This window comes from Sander lucioperca, chromosome 13 (assembly GCF_008315115.2).
Source record: "Sander lucioperca isolate FBNREF2018 chromosome 13, SLUC_FBN_1.2, whole genome shotgun sequence".
Lineage (NCBI taxonomy): Eukaryota > Metazoa > Chordata > Actinopteri > Perciformes > Percidae > Sander > Sander lucioperca.
Genome location: NC_050185.1, coordinates 28,760,673 through 28,781,678, shown reverse-complemented (window position 1 = coordinate 28,781,678; position 21,006 = coordinate 28,760,673). Strand labels below are relative to the sequence as shown.

The following is a 21,006-nucleotide window of genomic DNA, read 5'->3' as shown; positions in this document are numbered from 1 at the left end:
AGCTCCGCTGGATCTGTGGAACCCTATTGCCTTCCTAAGGTTTCTTATTATTTTTCTCCGCGTAAAAATGATGCTACAGCCTAAACTGTTCATGGTGGGGGGGTGCCATTTTCAGGACTGGTCCAGATCCCTGCACGGACCTTGGACAAAAAAAAAGCCACTTTCACCACTAGGTGGCGCTATAGCAGAAAAAAACGTGTTTGGCCCTATAACTCCCAAACCGTAGATCGCACATAAAAAAATACACATATCAACGCGTTCCCTGAATTCAGCTGAATCTCCTGATATAGGCCACGCCCATTTCCGCCTAGAGTTTTATGCGCAAAAAAAATCGCGATTTATCGTAAACCTACTTTTCTAACTCCTCCTAGACCGTGCGACCGATCTGCACGAAACTTGTTAGGTAGTATTTTCAGACCGACCTGACGAAAAGAAGAAAGAATGTTTCTCGATGAAAATTGCGGAAATTACCCACGACCAAATTTGTGTAGCTAGCTACGAAAACACTAACTTTGCCATATCTCGGCCAAAATATATGCTATCATCGTGAAACTTTAGAGTCTTGTTTGGCATGACCTTCTGAGGCCCCCCAACCAATTAGGGGCGCTACAAGTCCAACAAGTTTATAACTCATGAATGGCTCATCTGATTTTTATGAAATTTTGAGGGTACCATCTAGGACCACTCCTGAGGCCACGTCTACAGTGGGGTACTGATTCGTCAAAGTGGGCGTGGTCTATGGGACCCAGGTTTGGCTTCACCACTTATGTGAGCAACTTCAAATTTACAGTGTAGATGTACAATTGCTCACAGACCTAACATACCAAAAATTACACATATGGACCACTAGGTGGCGCTATAATGACGTAAAACGTGTTTTTGCCTATAACTCCCACATTACACATCACATTTATTATTAGAAAACCTTACATCCACCTGTTACTTGAATCGAGCTGAATCTGATGATATGGATTTCTGAGGACTACGGTTAACTGCTCCTCAGATCTCTGCAGGGTAAATCTGGACAGCTAGCTAGACTATCTGTCCAATCTGAGTTTTCTGTTGAACGACTAAAACAACTTTTGAACGTACATGTTCCACCAAAACAAGTTCCTTCCCGAGGCTATTTTGCAGCGGCACCGTAGTTTTTCCCGGTGCCTCGCACCGCCCAAGACTATTATGATTGGTTCAAAGAAATGCCAATAAACCAGAGCACGTTTTTCTCCCATCCCAGAATGCTGTGTGGACTAGCCAGACCTTCCTTCGCAGCGCCGCGGTGGCGAAAGGTATGGCAAAGCGAGACTAACAAGTTAATAATCAAGACTGAATTACAATTATGTTTCACTTCATTCAGTCATTCTGACAAATGGTGTTCGGAAGCAGTCGTCAGTGAGCACCAAACAATGTGAATCACTGGTCCAATCAGAGGACTGGGCAGCGATTGAAAGGTCTAGAACCTGGCTAGCATTGTCATACCTACTGCGGTAAAATGCTTCAGCATATTAGTGTCCTGCCTGCAAGGCATTTTGGTGCAATGGTTACAATTTGCTGTCTCACTACTGTCTTTCCTTGTTTCTCAAAGTAAGGTGCTTGAAGTATGATTTTGGTATCTAAGTCAGGTGCCAAAAGTAAAAACCAAAACCTAGGTAGGAGCTGCACACAACCTGCGATTATTCCTCCTGGGATGCTCAATTCAGAGCAAAAATGGGATCAATTGGCTCAATTTAACTTCCTGGGTTCAGAATTGCCCCTGCAATGTTTTTTTGTGCCATCTCTCCTGCCCGTCTTCAACACAAAAAATGGTCCAGCACATAAAATAAAAAACAAATGCATTAAAAGTCCTCACAATAAGTTCTGAGAAAAGACACTCTCCCAAGGGCAAATATTTCAACCGAGGCCTCATAGCATCCGAGGCGATCCTGGAGCCAAAAGGCTGATGCAAGGTTAGCTTCAGGCTACTGAGGGTCCGCAGGGCGAAGACAGGGGTGGAATAATACCAGCTCCTTCTGAGCAGCTGGGAGGAAAATATCAAAACATAAACAGGCCTGCCTCATTACAAAACAGCCGAGGAAGAATGTGCAGATGGCGGCTGATCTCTGAGCCCTTTTTCGGCCGTGACCCTGTGATCGAGAGTCATGGTGCTATAGGTGTGGGAGAGCTTTTCTCACAGCGGATGAATGTTTCAGTAGTGACAGGGAATGAATCAGAGCCCGAAGGAAAGAAAGCTGAGGTCAACGGTGCACTTCAAAAGATCCCAGAGCTCAACTGTAGAGGAACAGAGAGAGAGAGAGAGAGAGAGAGAGAGAGTTTTGTTTGTTAGGTGATGCTTTTTTTTTTTTTTTTTAAACTTTCCAATTAATTTCCTGAAGTTTCCCTGCCTGCCTCCCTTAAGGATGGATGTTTTTACGATGTCTATTCTTTCAGGGAGTTCTTGTTAGATTTCGCTTTTGCAGGGTCATGACCACAACGATTGCGCCAATCTAAGTTCTGGGCTCCACCAGTGGATGTTCAGAGCCGGTGAATCCAACACTTTAATGAGGTGAGCTCAAAAGTTACTCTCCCTCCCAGTTCACAGACCCCAGAGCGTACTAATTTGGCCTCAGGTAAAGATGAGGCTTTAGAGTAGAGCCCTGCGCTGGACTGTTTTTTTAATCCCGCTCCCGGTGGATTTCTGGATTATCGCCCCCTCCCGCAGTGTGTGCGATTTGCCCCTGCCCTTTCCCGCAGCTTATGTGTTGGGTCCCGCCCGCACGGCAAACAGTACATTGATCATCAATAGAGTGACCGTTGATTTTGTGTCTTCTCCCCTCCCGCAGGGAAACTAGTTATTTTACTGTATAGTATTAATAAATATGCATATCTGTCGGTAACATGTAGCGCAATTACGTTGTAGTGCATAATTACATTCAAGTGCAACAATAAGTTATTCTAGTGCAATATAAGGGCAAAGTGACATTGTATTCATTTATTTATTTCACTTATTTAAAGCTACATTGTGTAAGAATTTCTCCCATCTAGCGGTGAAATTGTATACGACAACCAACTGAATATTACTTTCTAGCCCCTCCCATTCCGAGCGCGTTTTAACTCCTACGGTGGCTGTATGACAAGATTAACATGGTTTCCAGTACGAGTATCAGTGCTATTGTTATTCTGTATATTATACGAGATTAATAGTGTAAGGCAATGTTTGCAGCGTAGGCTACATATTTTTCTCCTTGAGCAGAGTCAGAGATCAGTTTATGCGACGGAGGTGCAAGGGAGATGGTCAGACTCAAAAGGAAAAAAAGGGATCGTGTTGCTGTCCTCTACTTTAGAGTACAGAATGAAAAGGTGGCAAAGGTGGTTGAAAATCTGGAATGTCATATTTTAACAGGTTGACATGATAACTTCTTTTGGCAGAACTTAAAATATGCGTTTGACCTGGTGTTATTGGGGCATCTTGGCTTAGAGCATCTCCTGTCCAGAGCTGCAAATGCTGGATTATCATTATCACTTGCTGTATAGAGAGAAAATCAGGTCAGGTCAAAGGTCAGTTTACTGTGAAATCAACTGTAAAACATAAATAAATAACACATTCTCATGAACGGGCTTCGTACGATATCGTACGAAAATGTATGCACACCGATACGTATGATATCTCACGAAGTTAGGTGACCCCCGGCTGGTCACGTGACGCCGGCTACAGAGCTCCGTGAGCTGTCGCTCGTATTAGCGGCAGTTGGTAGTTTAGTTTACCCGACAAATGGTGACTGTGAGACGGGTCCAGGGCACCCAAGCCGACGGTCGTTTCGGTGGACATTACAGTTGAGTTTAGGTAACAAAAAGTGAGCGTCATGCAGTTAATTTTTAAATTGTGTTTTGTTTTTTTAAGATAATTTTTTTGGGCATTTTAGGCCTTTATTTTGACAGGACAGATGAAGACATGAAAGGGGAGAGAGAGGGGGGATGACATGCAGCAAAGGGCCGCAGGGCGGAGTCGAACCCGAGCCTGCTGCGTCGCGGAGTGAACCTCTATATATATGCACCTGCTCTACCAACTGAGCTATCCGGGCGCCCCGCCCTGTTTTTTGACCTAACCATCCAAGAATATTAAAAGGGAAGCTTTGCTATCCGCTGAATTCACAGAATTCAACCAGGGGTGCACTGTACTTTGAAAGCAGTTTATAAAATCACACCCCTTAAACATTTATTTTTACCCTTTAAAGGTAACATTCTCTTTCACTTATTCTCTCTCTCTAAGTCTTTGAGTTAATATTGTCAGTTTGGATTGTTGCAGTACATTATACAAAAGAGACTATTAAAGACTTACGAGTTTGGCAAAGTCTCATCCATCTGCCATCAGCAACTGTGACTCTGATCCCAGTTTCAGCGGATCACCTTTAGACGGGTCTCTGAAGGACCAGAGTGGGAGAGGCAGATGTTGCCTCAGTCCCACATTTTACTGCATGTTAGCTGAACTGCTGCTGGTATTTGGCAGGGCTTTCTGGACTTTAAAGGTAGAGGATTCAATTTGAGTTTGGATTGAATTTTGTTTCAATCTCTAAGTTAAAAGACAGTCTGCATAAAAACAAATAACGTTTTGCTGAGAGATCCTGTATCCCCTAGTATGGGTTAAACTCCAAAACCACTGGGTCCTACACTTCCCATAATGCAACTTGCATAAATGGGATGACGCCTGCGAGCTAGTTCAGGTGGTCAACTCGAGCTGCACCGCTGTACACACACGTGACATGCCTCACTCCCCCGTATCATTTACCAAACACACCCCCTCAATTTAGCGGTCTATTTAAAAGGTACACTGTGTAGAAATTTCTCCCATCTAGCGGTGAAATGGTATTTTGCATTCAAACGAATAGCGCTCTCTAGCGCCTCGCTTTTTCAAATGCGTGTTGCAACTGCGGTAGCTGTTACGTACCAAGAAGCTATGACTACATGTCTTCCAATTTTTGCTTTTTGTGGCGACAAGGATTCCTTCTCCTGTGGCTCGGCATCAGTATGATCCTCCATTATGAACTAAAGTGCAGTGCAGGCTTTCAAATTTGCTGGGGCAGTGACAAGCGCCTCTCACTGATCTTCTCTGTTTCAGCTGGTTTCAGTCACGTGACGCTGGCTCTGAACGAGAACGCGTTGTGGATTAACTAGACAGGTCGGCTAGTGCTCTATGTTCCTCTCAGCAATTAGAGTTTTTCAAAATGATGGAACGACGTGGAAGCCTCCTTGGACTTGCCGGTCCAATGTAAATACAGATAAGAAATTCTTCGCTTAGAAGGATAAGTCAGATGATTGGCAGAGGTCATTTTACACCAATGAGGACATATTTATGAATGAAGACATTGATTTTAGCTAATACAATACTACACAGTGTACCTTTAAGCTGCGCAATTTCCCCATCTCTGCCTTGTCAATGTTGCTGCTGCCCTGCACCTGTACCGCTGCCTGCTTTCAGCCCCACCATCACCCCGGCATCCACCTGCAGGCTCCGGCCAGGGGGAAGCTACTTTATCACCACTCCCCAATATCTCATGCAAACCCAAACTGCAGGGAGTGATGAGGGCTGAATCTGGCCGCCAAACACAATGTCCTGCTGTTATAATGAACATTTCAAACGTGAGTTGTCTCACTGATCTTGTATTTTCGTTAGACCCTTCCTGTCTGAGCAACACCAGGCCAAACAGTTATAACTCTCAATAGACTTACATGGTGAAAGAGACGTCTGTAAACCAGTGGATCATTTTTTTTGAGCGAACCTGCGAAATGACACGTTTCACTATCAGAATTTTATCCATCCGGTCCGATAATATTTGGAAAGTCTAGAAGAGCTGACCAATTAAATCATTTTAAAAATAAATGGCCGCCTGTGGGGATTACATATAAGTACCCCCTTCTCAGCTGACCCCCCCAGGGGGGCTCTGTTTGTAAGGCAAGCAAATACAAGAATAAAATGACTCAAATTACAAAGTAAGAGGGGTGTTTGCCTATTGATGTGTATTTTACTACAACTGATGGACAGCTAAAAACGCTTCAGAAAAGCAACTGTGCTTTAAATTTGACAAAACATTTGAATATGTAATCTTTGAGTTAACAGCTTAAAGCTTTGATGGCTCTTTGTGAGCAACATCCTTTATCTAAATGTGTATTTTGAGGTTGTAAATGTGGCCAAATCTGAACATGGAATTATCATTGATCATGATGTTCACCAAAGAGCTGCATGACTCTCATTTAGACTACCAGAGGAAGATGAAGTCTCTGCAGTACAACATGTTTGCGAGTAGACAAGAGAGCAATCTTTTTTGTCTTACACAATACTTTGCTGTAATCATCAAGCCATCCTTGATGTGGCTTTGCAGAATATGAAAGAGGCCGAGTCCCATAATATGGAGAGGTAATTACTTGAGCGAGTGCATCAAAGCAGACCAGCTGCTGATAACACGTCGTACGGAGGTAAGAGGGGCGAAGACTCTCTTCCAATTACCTTTCTCTCTCCTCACCTTTCTTTTCCTCTTCTCTCCTCCTGTGCTCACTTCTTCACCCTACAGTCTTTTCTTTCCTATTATGTGGGGCCAAATTCATTCTGATTGAGCCTGGACTTTAGTGAGCCAATGGGACATAATTGAGGGTAATGAAAGGGGTTTCATTATAATTACAACAAAAAAGAAAATCAGTATGTGTATCATTGTGTTGTGGGGGAAACTCAAGGATCATTTGTTGGCAATAAAGGTCTTCATTATGATGAATGCAAGTGTTGGATGTGTGGCTTGCATGCGGGGGCGAAAGAAAGAAAAATGAGGTGTGAAATGATGTGTTGTACAACAGAGAGAACATCACATGGGCTCACACCAACAAAAGCGTTTGAGTCTGTGCATTTGAGCACGTTTACCTTCAACTTTGACAACCTTAGTTTCATTCCCAACTCAGGCCAATTAGTTTCCTACCTAAAGGTTTGTAACTACACTCAATGTTTCAGCCCGTCAAAGTCTTTAAAAAATCTTTTGAGGTGAGTCAACCGTGTCTTCAAGTTACAAGTCATTTACACTGGCTAATACGTTTCGGGAGAAACAAAATGGTCGTATTGAACGTTTCTGCAACATTTGTAAATGCGCGTCTGGCAACTGAAGAATGATAAACATTTATTTGTATTATGTTTAGGCAACTCATGGCTCATGGTTAAGGAAATATCCAGTTGTGTAGTCTAATGTATTGCAGTTGGTATACTGTACTGTATATAAATATATTGGCCTATATATATGGGCCAGAATCTGCCTTTGGGGGAGGGGGAGCATATCATAGTGGGGGGTCTGGGTGTCCTTCCCCAGGCTTATTTATTTAAGATTATTTTTTGGGGGCTTTTCCCTTTTATTATATAGTGACAGTGGATAGACAGGAAAGGGGGAGAGAGATGGGGGATGACACACAGCAAAGGGCAGCAGATCGGATTCGAACCTGTGCCGCTGCAAAGGACTCAGCCTACATGGGGCGAACGCTCTTACTGGGTGAGCTAGAGGCTACCCCGAACCCCCCCACCCCAGGCTTATTTTACCTTTATTTAGCCTATGCGAAGAAGAATAACACAGATGACATTCAAAATATATCAAAAATATAACAAAGTATGTTGTTGCATGTTACTTGGCATTTTTAAGTGGGTATATGGAAATCCTGGAGCTTTCTTAGTGGGTATACTGCGTATACCTGCGTATCACGTAGACTACACCACTGAAAATATCCTGGTCTTGGTTGAACAATGAAAACATCAATGTTGCCTTAAAGCATTAGCCAAGGTACAAACTCTGGTCCAAGGTGTACAAGTCATGAGTTTAGTACACCTGACCAAGCTCCCAGACCTTCTCCCCACGACATGTTTAAGCCTCCACACAGCCCAGTAAGCAACCACATAAGTCCAGTTGTGTTTATTAAAATAGTTCTGTGTTGTATGAGTCTAGTCTGGATCGACAACGGTTCATTTATTGGATCGTTCCGGCTCCACTGGAAGTTCCGTCGGATGTCCCTCACCTTCAGCTTTCTTTGTGTTTACGTTCTAAACTCTCACTTTGAGAAACAGCAACCAGAGCCTCCAAGCTAGCAAGCTCACATTACACGCTGAAAATGGCAAGTTTTGAAGAAAATTTGAATCGTGGCAGGCCTGCTTGGTTCTTTTGGGGAATGATTGTAAAGATTTACAAAGAATAGGTTTACGGCATTTACTCTCTAATTGGGACGTTTTGGGACTGATTGGTGGAAATTTGCTATGGACAAAATACACACGGTGACACACTGGTAAGAGCTGATGAGGTTTAACCATGTATCAGCTAATTTAAATAGCTCACGTTACTGTATTGTGTCAACAGTTCACTTCATTTAATATCGTATGTGACGTTTTCTTTTGCGGGGTGCAAATGTTCCACCAAAACAAGTTCCTTCATGAGACTATTTCGCAAAGGCATTGTCGCTGCGTCCGGAGCTGCGTCCGGAGCTTAGCGCCGCCCAAAACGATTGTGATTGGTTTAAAGAAATGCTAACAACCCGGACCGTTTTCTTTTCTCCTATCCAGGAGTGTATCTGTGGAGGGACCAGACCTTACTTCAGTGCTGTGGAGACTATATAAGTCGCCACCTGCCTTCCTCGTGCTGGTTCCCTCCAAAGCAGGGATGTAAACATGACTCTGATCCTGAGCGCCAAGGTGACTTGTGTGTTTGTCCCTCTGGACTCCCGGCCTGTAAAAGTTTAAATACCTCTGGCCTTGTCCACCCTTTGCTGTAAGCTGTATACTGTATTTATCAGTCCAGTCGGCTGCTCAGCAGTTTGCTCCTGTGCTTTGAGGGGGAAACCGCATGAACACATCGCATGAGTGAGCAGTGCTTATTTTGGAACTGGAGTTTGATTCTAGGCTGGTCTGAGCGAGTGCAGCTCACTGGAAAGCAATATTAGCTGACCCATTGAGTTACAAACCGCTGCTACTGTACCAAGCTGCTGCCCTTCTGGATTTTATCTAACTCATATTGATAGGACTTGACAGATGCATAAATGGAGAATTTTGGGATACCGTTCTTCAAAAAAAATTTCAATTTTTAAACGAAAGAAATTGCCTCAGGGTTCCGGCTGGATGGGTTCAAAAGTATACTTGTATGCTTTGTAAGTCCCTCGTAAGCGTGTACTGCGGTCTACATTAATTAATCATGTTGGACAAATACAAAAAAGAGGATGTGGTATTGTATTCTCCGTCAGAATTAAAGCCTATACTTGGAATTATAGACAAGGCTTTGAAACGAGAATGAAATCATAATGCAGGGAGATAAAGTTTACAGAATATATTATTGAACAATTACATTTATGAACTAGAAGGGCCCTTGGAGAGCACATGGGAAAAAACAATGACATTTTGCTATAATTTGTGATAGAAAATGATATGTGGTTTGGCTGGATGCCAAAGTGAAAAAACTGGGAGACAAAATGGACTTATGACTTCAGTATGCCCATGGCCCTGTTCATCCCATGTGGACTGACATTTAAAGTTACTAAAAGATCAATTCATGGAACCATTTTTTGGAAACAAGGAGGAGAAGAATCAATCTTTTGGTTTATGGCTTTAGCCTACGAGCAATGTTCTTTGAAATAGTCACAACTGAATGTGACAATTCTGTAATTATCTGTGTTACAGCTCTTTGCACATTCTCCTGTGTAACAAATCTGCTGCCAAAGTGGGCTGAAACAAACCATAAAAAAAGTATTTTAACAGTGATTTGACCCAGCCGATCATCATATTCCCCCTGTTTGTGTTCTCATTTACTGTCTGTCTGCTGGGAGCCAGTCAGCGTGTCTGACTTGACTGTAAATAGCTGTAGAAGCCATAATGAAGCCAATGATAGAGGTATCATGGATTTCCAATGACCTCAGTCGGGCCAGTTAAAGTTATATGCACAGTATAATTATGCATTTTATTGGTGGGGAAGGAAGGACTTGGTAATGACATGTGGCAGCTTTATAAGCCTCTACAGTCCCTTCATACGTCAAAGGGACGAGGGAACAGATAGTAGCTCGTCCTCAGGTCGGATCTGCACTCACCTGCTGCTTCACTCGTGTGTGTTGGACACACAGGATCGCATGCACAGATAGATAGACATAGCATGCATTTAAATACATTTTACTGAAATTGGTTGTACTTAAAAGGTCCAGCGTGTAACGTGTTTAGTTGTTCATTATCCACATCTGTGTTGCCCGTTCACAAACTTACTTAAACTTAACTTAACCTTTTTCATGAATATTTACCACCACCATCAATTCCAAGTATTCCTATTGGCTTGAAATTTTACATTTGCATTCACATGAACTGGGGTAGACGCTCCATATTCATGCTCCATCTTGAAATACGTTAGCCGGTAAGAGACATTTAGGATATACTCCTCCGCCTTTCACGTTTTCGCTGTCACATGATAAACTCACAGCTGCTGCTAATGCTGCTAATGGGTATCGTAGCTTCCCGGCCCCAAGCAAGTTTGAAGAAGGAAACATGGAGGACCACACGTATTCAAAATCCAAATTTCAGGAACAGGAGTCTTCTTCTTCACCCAGAAAAAGAAAAAGGATATTGAAAAGAGCAAGAGACCGGATTTTTGAGGCGTGAAGGCTACCGTAGCTGTAATACGTACTTTGAACTGCGTGGCACGATAGAGTTGATTGCGATATATGATCTCAACGCTAGATGGGAGAAATTCCTACACATTGGACCTTTAAGAGAAAGATCTTGAGTGACTGTAAGAGCAATGTGCCAGGTCCATGTACAGACACACAACAAACCACAATACTTTTTGAGTAATGACCAAATAATTCATGCAGCATCTGAATACGGAAACTTTGCGTACTAACAACCGGCACTACATACTTGGTAAAATTCTTCAAATATAGGACATGTCCATTGATCCAATACTTCCCAAATGTTATAAAAAAAAAAAAAATTGTCATTAATAGACCATATATTACGTTGGCCTGTACTTGTTTGTGTTTAAATTCTTCTAAAAAATGTTGATTTTGAAAAGTGTGGCTTATTTTGTTAAATATAAAATAGAGAAAAATATTGTTTAGGAATTGATACTGACATTCAGGTATTTCAAGACTGGCAAAAATGCCCCCATAAGTAGCAGCAATTCCGACTCTTTTTAAAAAAAGCAAAGGGCCACAATTGAACCCAGGCCCACTGCGTCGAGGAGTAAACCTCATATATAGGCGCCCGCTCTACCAACTGAGCTATGCAGGCGCCCATTACGACTCATCTTTAAGTTTATAGTGGCAGCGGCCTCTAGTGGCCGTAGTTATTATGAAGGAAGCAAAGAGGGCACATAATTCTACGTAAGGAGGTCGGTTGGGGTGGTGGATGGGTCAAACACGGGACTTTCATCCACAAATCATGTCCTGTTTGAAAATAAAAGTAAACTTTTTTAACTTTACGAAACTTGTTCTGCGTCACCGGAAGTAAGTACAGTATGATTTCATTCCAAACCACAGTCTCTTTAGGTAACTTCAAACATAACTAAATAGTTTTGGTGCCTAGACATAGCCAAGTATATTTATTTTTAATATTATTTATTTCCTAAACGCAACCAAACTGCAACCATTTCAAAACTTGAATTTAGTGTTGAAAACCCCAACTGTTAAGTTCTCTGGATCAGATATGGGGACGGGAAAAAAAACGCTCCTGTGCGTCGTATTAGAGGGTAGAAATAAACTACACATTCCCATAAATGTATGGTTTGGTGGACTTGGATTGGTTGGTAATCTCACTGGCAGCTACATTGAAAATCTTCAAATGAAGACCTGCAGCAGTTATTTATTAGACAATCCTCATCCAGTTCAAATGCAAAGACACATGCAGACACATTAGAATAAAACAGTCAGAGACAGGAATACACACTCAGGTGCTGCACCTAAGAAAAAATGTTGGGAACCCAAAGGGCCGTCTCTGTTTGCTGAGGCAGCGGTTGCCAAGGTGTTTGATTAGCCCGGTAGCCCTGAGCGGCCTCATCAAACGGCTGTGGAGATAAATGGAGTAATTGGCAAATCATTGGCGCTCTCTCCCTCTGTGTTCCTGCTCCGACTCTCTCCCTACACCTGCTCCCAATGGCTTTTTTTTAGAGTTGTCACCACCACTGACTGAAGTGTTGTGAAAGACCGAGTTCAATAATGATTTTTGTGCTTTTATCTTTCTGGTTCTGTCGCCTCTGTCTCCAGAGGGCACTACATGTATGCATGATTTGTTTGATTGGCTCTTGGATTGCATTAGTTAAAAGAAGAGAGACAATCCTGCAGTCAGTTTAAATCATTACTCAAAGTCAACTCTGTATGTTTTAATATGAATCTCAGTTCAACAGAGAATAAAACCTAACATTTTGTGAAATGTTCTTTGAACGCTCTCCAAACAAGTGGGAGGTGTTTTACTGAGTTACTTGCATTACCTGGGACTAAAGTGGACCACAAGGATGATGTCTGTGAAGGTTCTCAGTCATCCAGGCCATAGTTATCCAAGGAAGGGTTAAAATCGAGGGCAAACGGACTTGCTTAAAAGGTGCTTTGAAGACGTTTATTCTCTCATCCGAGAGACTTCATCTCTAACTCGTAACTATAACCTGGATGACTGAGAACCTTCATAGACATCTTGCTAAGCATTTTGGTATGAACAACCTCAGCATGGTACGGGAGTTAGAAAGGATAGCCAGGAAAACTGCGGAAGAAGTCTCTCGGATTTGACACAAAATGTCTTCGAAGCACCTCTAACCAAGTTGCCCTTGATTTGAACTCTTCCTTGGACCACAATGATGAGTTCACACTAAAGGCCTGTTACTAAGCATTATGAGGGTAAATATTCTGTACAAAAACAAAAATACCATGATGATGAAGGGCCCCTTACCTTAACACAAGCCATGATCTTTCCCTAAGTAGTTTGTTTTCGTGTCTAAACCTTGACAAACACTCTGTTCCGTGATAGGTTGTGTCAAAAAGCACCGGCCAGATTTCCAATACATTTGCTGTGGATATTCATGACCCGCAGAGCATGAATCACTGGGATTTTGGTGAAGTCCAGATCTAAACCTGAGGATAAACCTGAGAGTTTTAATCCCTTTACTGCTCAGGCTCCAAGAAAAGTTAGTTATAACAATGAAGTCAGATAATTATTTGGCCGTAATACTTGTTTAATTCTGTTAGTCTTATTTAAAGGGCAACTATTATATAGCATTTTCATGTTAATACTTGTAGTTTGCGTTTGTACTAGAACATGTTTACATGCTTTAATGTTCAAAAAACACTATTTTTCTCATACTGCCCATGGCTACTGCACCTGTATTCACCCTCTGTATGAGACGCTCTGTAGGAATGCTTGTCTCTTTAATCCCCGCCTCCTGACAAACCCTGGTCTGCTCTGATTGGCCAGAGTGCTTCCAGGAATCTACGCTGTTGTTTCACTAGTATCAGCTGGAGCTACTGCAACGGAGTATATAGCAGGACTTTGTACCGTGAAAAATCACTAATAAAGGTTTCTAAACAAATACTACACTACTGGACATGTCCCAGCAGTAAAGTGACCCGGAAATGGGGAGAAATGACCAACATTGGCCGCCAAGATTAGCTACAGCTATGTGGCATTAGCATGCAGCTACTTAATATTCAGCAGTAGGCTACCGTTAGATTACGGAACAAAGCAAGACGTTCTACCGTCAAAAACCGCAGTCAAAGGCTTCTAAAACATACACTACCCAATTGGACATGTTTCAGCAGTAATGCCACCCGTAATTGGGGAGAATTTAGCAAATTGGCAGCGAACATGACAACATGCGAACATGACAACTTTTACTGCCGTTAGCATGTAGCTACTATAGTTAGCAGTGGACACTAATGGAATATAGCAGCACTTTCTACAGTCAAAAATACACAGATAAGGCGTATTAACCAAACACTCCATAACCAGAAATGTTTCAGGAGTAATGTGAAGCGGAATTGGGGGAATTTTAAAACACTGGCAGCCAAGATGACATATATTACTGCCGTAGCATGTAGGTACATGCAACAATGTTAACACCGCAGTAGCTTAAAAAAAACACTTCAGTAGTTCCTGCCTGGAGCAGATAACCAATCATAGAAGTCCGGCTTAGAGTTGCCTAATATTTAGCCAAGAGTAGAAAAACTGTTGAATCTGGAGTGTTCAGAGCAGTTGGAAATCTGAACGTTTTAGCTTATGGGGATTTCTCTAAAATGCGTTTACCTCATTATTTGATTTGTTTTGGTCACGTTTTACATGAAAATCCGACATAACATTGTAGATATGATATGATAATACAGAAAGGCATAATATGTCCCCTTTAAAGTTTTCTTAGTCTGCTCGGACTGGCGCATAAAAAAAATCTTTTTTGTGCTTTTCCAGTTTCAAATTGTAAATCAAAGAGGACCCATGAGCAGTAGGATCCACGAGTAGCTGTTGTGTGGTGCTCACACAGCTTTCACGGCGGTTGGTTTAGAAAGAGATAAGCTTGTTGTGTTTCTGGTTGTCAGGACGTTTGGATGTTAAAGATAACCCTGAGTGTAAATAGGCAGCGACAGGTGAATATTTCAATGGTTTTGACTTAAAAAATAAATGCTGTGTCAAACAAACACTCACAAAACTACCTGTCCTTACTCGTCCCCCCCCCCCCCCCCTCCATCTATGTCTCCCTCTGTTAGGAGGAGCACTTGCTGCTGAGGGTGGGTGACAGTAATGAACTCTGACTCGGTGAGGCTGGAAAGGATGTAAATGGATGTAGATGAGGATGAAGAGTAATTGCTCACACAGGGGGTTCTGAAAAGTGTGTGTCAGAGAGAGACAGAGAGAATGTGAGAAAGTCAGAGAGAGAGAGAGAGAGAGAGAGAGACAGTGCACCCATGGGAGCTCTTAAGTGGATATGTGCGGCCCACTCAAGAGGGAGACACTTCAAATATCTGTTTATCTATTAATGAGATTGAATGGGTGGATTGATGAGCGGGTGGGCGGAGGGCTGAGTGATGGGGAATGACGGCCGATGGAAATATAACGGTGACGGATGTTAGAGAGGAAACAGGAACAGGAGAAAGAAAAATGTTTTTTTTTTAAGTAGGAGGGAGGAAAGAAAGGAAGAAATAAAGAATGAGAGGGGATGATCTTAAAAAACTCAAACGGAGATAAACTGTATATAAAAGACATCACAACTTCAGACATATGTATGTGTGTGTGTGTGTGTGTGTGTTGGCTGGCTGGCTGCGGCTCAACATCTAGCACTGTATGTTTTATTGCTTACTGAAAGTTATTTTCGCTCCTTCCTTATTATTCTGCTGTATGAATGAGTGTATAAAATATAAGAAATAGGTAATGATTAAATCCAATGATTAAATCGGTCCTCGAGCAGCATGGTTGACTGATTTCTCTAAACCTAATTAATATAGAGAGTTTCACGTCTGAAAAAAAAGTCTTTGGGAGTTATTTCTCATGTTTGGAAGCCCTGCTGTCTGCAAGTGGAGCAGTTCATATTTCCCATGATATCATTATCACCTACCATGATATCACACACACACACACACACACACACACACACACACACACACACACAGACACAAAGACACACACACACACACACACACACACACACACACACACACACAGAGACACAAAGACACACACACACACACACACACACACACACACACACACACACACACACTGCTCAAAATGTCCTGAGTGGAAAAGGACAAAATGTGTCAGAGTTATTTATTAAAGTAATTTAGCACTAATTAATTGACATTTGACTAATTGTCAATGTCCTGTTGTTACTAACAATTTCTTTAAAAAAAAATCTAAGTGGCATCCATTTTTGTTATCACCTAGCAACAGTGTTCTAATGTCGTGAAACCACTTGAATGCCAAGCATGTCAGGTACTCGCACCTGGGCTTATTCCTTATTCTTGTGACATCGAGCTCAGAAAAGGGAAGTCACCATTAAGCTCAAGTCTGCCACTTCCTGTGGGCGGACTCTATTTCCCATCAGACTTTGCAGTACTTTGTTACATTACAACTAAGGATGTCCAGATCCGATCACGTGATCGGAAATCAGGCCCGATCACGTGGTTTCAGACTCGATCGGAATCGGACGTTACCTCCCGATCAGGACTCGGATATATATATGTATATATATTCTCATTATTTTTTAACACATCTATAGTTATGCGGTGGCACAGAGTTAGACCCTTTTGACTCCACACAGAAACAGCAACGCGTGTGGCATGACATCACTTTGTTGCAGAGACGCTATTGGTTAAATGCCGACAAAGTAGAACAGCAAGCAGCTTGAAGCGGAAAGCGCGAGTATGTCTGCGGTCTGGAGGTATTATAAAGTTAAATTATTATAGAAGTATCGGGTCGGGACTCGGTATCGGTAGATACTCAAAATCAAATGACTCGGACTCGGACTCGAGGGCAAAAAAACCTGATCGGGACATCCCTAGTTACAACACTGCCGCTTACTGTGCTCCTTGGCTGCAGCACATCAACACACCAAAAGATTCCAATAAAGAAACCATTCCATTAAAATCACAATTCCAAGTTGGAACCGCTTCTCGATGCCCAATCCTACCGGCCACTGCAGTCACAACAGCTTGGTCACTTCTTGCTTCCTGTCTAAGGACTACATGTCAACTTCTCCCCCCTGCGTCCTGTTGGATATATATATATATATATATATATATATATATATATGCTCTCCACCATCACTCTCTTCACCAAGCTTTCATTTTCTATCTCCAAAAACAAAACTGAAGCTTAAAACATCATCCCGTCTTGCTAGTTGTCATCTTACTCCTCTCATACACGAGAGCTACCTGCACAGATCTGAACCCTGCTCTCCTCACCACAGACTGCTTATGATGCTAATATAAGCATTAGATTATTCTACTTAGCATTTATTGTATGTCAGTTTGACACGGCACATCAGCAGTTACATGAGTGCAGTGTGTGTGTGTGTGTGTGTTTGTATCTGTATGTACTTTTCCAGTTGGAATAGGTGAAGTGAGAATTTCCAGGTGGTGTAATGAACAATTATAAGTCATAATTAAAGTATACCAGGGCTGCACAATATGAGAAAAACATGCGTTAACGTTGTTAAATATCGCGATAACGATGTTACTTGCGATAAATAAACAGATGTCAAGGTGTTTTCAGTTCCGCTGCTTTCAGTATTCTGCTAAAATACAACAAACTGCTTGTTGAATTCAAAACAAATGAAAGGAAATCATTTCCAACATGCTTTTATTCAACAAATTGAACATTGAATATAAAAGGCAGCAATAAAATAAGAATGACAGTTTAAAGTGCAGTTTTCTGCTGATATTTTCAGTGAGGCTGCAGCCTTACTAACGCGATGCGTTTATTGCGCCAGTTGATATTGCGATGATGACAAAAAAAAAAGGATGCATTATGCAGCCCTAAATTATACTTCCACAAGGTAATAAAAAAATGCACCTTTCCTATCCATAAAAAATCTAAAGGGAAGCTTTACCCACTTTTTCAGAAGTGAGTTCCACAATAAGAAGGGGCCAAATGAAGGGGCCAGACTTGGGCTCCATTTACATTGCTACCTTTTGGTTTAAAAATGAATATCTTTTGCTACGTTTACACCTCTCATTCACACTACTCTGGCGTTTCAGAAACCGGAGACATTTGAAAACACTTCTGACCCGTTTTGGTTTGGAATCTGCAGGGTTGTTGTTCAGTCTCAACGGCCTCAAACGGAGACCTTTGGCAACACCGACACTGACGCCAACGTTTCACCGCCTGATTGGGTCTTATCGGTCATGACGTCTCATTCTCTGAAACAAAGCTACTAACGTTGCCATGGCAACTACCAGCAACGGGCGGAGTACACACGCTGCCTCCTGTTTATGACCAGTGCACGAGAATGTTGATGAGATATTTTGGTTTGGGCCAGTTAGTTTAAACGGAGATTAGTTCTTCTACCGGAGCTAAAAACACTTGTGTCTACGGAGATCGCTTTTGGCTCAATAGACCTTTTTCATGGCAGACATGTTGACATGTCATAGTAGGAAAAGCACAGGTGTATTCCAAACCATTAATGATGGCTGCATTCCACTTAGGAGAGGCCCTGGTATTGTGCATGCTGACTCACTGAAATAGCTTACTGGGACACTTGATGGAATTGAGCCATCGTTTTCCTACTATGACAAGTCAAAATGTCTGCTGGGAAAAAGGTCCATACTCCGCTTAAAAACCAAAATGAAGAATTGTAAATGTAGCCATGGCCCATATGCAATTCCAAATATATAGAATACAAGTGTTATACAGTATACCACCAACCCTCCATAGGTTTGGTTTAAAAAGACTAACGATACACATAACAATAAACACAAGAATAGTCATTCCCCTACAGTTACCCTACATATTATTCATCACTACACATGAACAATATCCCCTCTTTGGGGATAAAGATGGGTTTAAAAATGTATGAAAATATTTGCTACAGTTAGGGGGCCAGATGGGGGTCGAAGCTTAATATTAAGGGGGCACTGGCCACCCTTGCCTCCCCCTAGAACCGCCACTGCATCTTTAACTCCTTGATGCCAATATTACACAACCAAACAAGAACCAAAGTCACAGCAACGACAATCTATCTACAAATACGGTCAGTAAAAAACAAAATATCCCCTGTCAGAACATCCCCAACATCAAATGCAAGTATGCTCCGTCATTTCACACTTTAGATCCTGACAGCCGGTCAGCTTCCGTACGCGTCAGCTGCTCACTCACCCATCACTCGGAGCCTCTCGGCGCCCACCACCACCTCCTGCTCGTCGGCGGAGAAGAGGAGCTTCCCAGAGGTGGATTTGACTTCAAACATCTTGCCTCGTGCTTTAAATCCACTGGATCCTGATTGGCACACATGGAAAGAGAGGAGACATCAAAGAGGAGCGACTGCAGCTGATTTCTTACTGAATCAACTCGGTATTTGAACATTTAAAATACATCCAGGTGGAAGACATTCAAGGTGTCCTGCAGGCCCTGCTGACTTAAGCAAATCGAATACCCCAACATTACTTTAGAACCAGACCCCATCATACCTTTTTTTAATTAATTTTGGTGTCATTCATAAGAATGCTGAATATTAAACAACAACATGTTCGGCTTAAAGCCAAAGAGGTCCATAGTATTTCGCCAGGAAGTGTCAACTGGATAAACTGTTACAACTTCAACGATGAATAAAGATAGGCAGGCCACCAGGTCTGATGTTGTATTGTACTATAGTGCAGACTAACATCATCATTTGGTCAGACATACAGTACATCACATTCAAAGTTTTTGGTTTTCTTGCAAACCGTGTAAACACTGACATAACCTTAAAGCGTAACTCTCGACAAAATGCAACCTAGGTTCTTTTTGTGAATGTACCCGAGTCAAACTTTCGTTTAAAAGCATATTTAGGACAGAATCGCCACTTTTAAGATTTACCATATTTTCGTTTTTCGGTCAAATGGCCTTTTGAATGGGAATGCTAGGGGCACTTTTATGCTAGCCTCAAAATAGCTATTTTTAAAACACTAAGAAGGCTCGACACAACATGAGACTTTGCTCCCAGTATCACCAGGGGCTCTACACCTTAACGAAAGCATTGACAACATTGTTTGTGTACCCAGAGTTTACTAAAAAGAAAGGTTTTGAGCAACTCACGTTAGCAGTTGTTGTTTACACTATCTGCCATTTTCTCAGTCAAAAATAGGCGATCTCCGAATGCGAATGAACGGACTCCATAGGAGGAAATGTCATTCCTATATGAGGCTCCTTTTTCAACTACAAGGTCAATATTGTGTTTCACTAACAACAAAACAACAAATTATCCGTGCATTTATATGGAACTAAGCTTTTGGAGCTTTCCATCTTTACTCTCCTCCCTCGACTATTTTTGACTGGCTCGATAGACGGCAACCGGAAGAACAACAGCTACAGTGAGTTGCTCAAAATCTTTCTTTTTAGTAAACTCTGGGTACACAAACAATGTTGTCAATGCTTTCGTTAAGGTGTAGAGCCCCTGGTGATACTTCGAGCAAAGTTTCATGTTGTGTCGAGCCTTCTTAGTGTTTTAAAAATAGCTATTTTGAGGCTAGCATAAAAGTGCCCCTAGCACTCCCATTCAAAAGGCCATTTGACCGAAAAAATGAAAATACGGTAAATCTTAAAAGTGGCGATTCCGTCCTAAATATGCTTTTAAACAAAAGTTTGACTTGGGTACATTCACAAAAGACCCTAGGTTGCATTTTGGCGAGAGTTACGCTTTCACCCATTAACCATTAACCCATAAGAGAGCCAAATTCGGCTTGAAGACGCAGGTTGGGGTGGTGGATGGGTCAAACAAACACAGGATATTCATCCAGGAGACCAAGGTTCATGTCCAAATTGAAAATAAAAGTTAACAGAAAGTTTTTTTGTTTTTTTTACTTTACAGAAGAAACGGACCTATGTCATGGTCTGTGTCACGTGCGTACCTGGGAATCAAGTAACATAACGTCTGATTTTAACCCAAACCACAATCTTTTTCCAAACATAACCAAGTAGTTTTTGTGCCTGAACGTAACCTTAAAACATAACTGTTTCACAATGTTACCGATGTGTTAAAAACCGCAACCGTTGCATTCTATCGTTTAGATATTAAGACGGGAAACGCTTCTGTGGGTCGTATTTCCTGCCACCGCTAAGGGCACTAATTTATAAAAAGGCTCCTGTGGGTTGCAATAGACGGTAGATATCAACAACCTATATCGTCATATGGTTTGGAGGACTTGTTGGGCGAAGGTGTTGAAGCAAATAGTTTCTCCTTTTAGCTCTGTTTTGGTCTCCACCAGATAAAAACATGTCTGTCAGCCATTTCATGCTGGGCAGGTAACGCAAAGTAGATTTATTAGAGCTTTTTCGTTGAAAATAGCAGCCTACTGCAGCTGGAAACAAGGATAATGAAA

The 21,006-nt window shown here is 41.9% G+C and overlaps 1 protein-coding gene across 6 annotated transcripts in view; it reads right to left on the bottom strand.

Annotated features, from left to right (window-relative positions):
- The window catches only part of sgcd (sarcoglycan, delta (dystrophin-associated glycoprotein)), a 375,763-nt gene that overhangs the window by 58,036 nt on the left and 296,721 nt on the right, over positions 1–21,006 (bottom strand). For all 6 annotated transcript variants that reach the window (XM_031307940.2, XM_036008800.1, XM_036008801.1 and 3 more), the window contains one exon: positions 18,806–18,925. In XM_031307940.2, the coding sequence (XP_031163800.1) occupies positions 18,806–18,925 (120 nt within the window). The remainder of the gene's footprint in view (positions 1–18,805; positions 18,926–21,006) is intronic.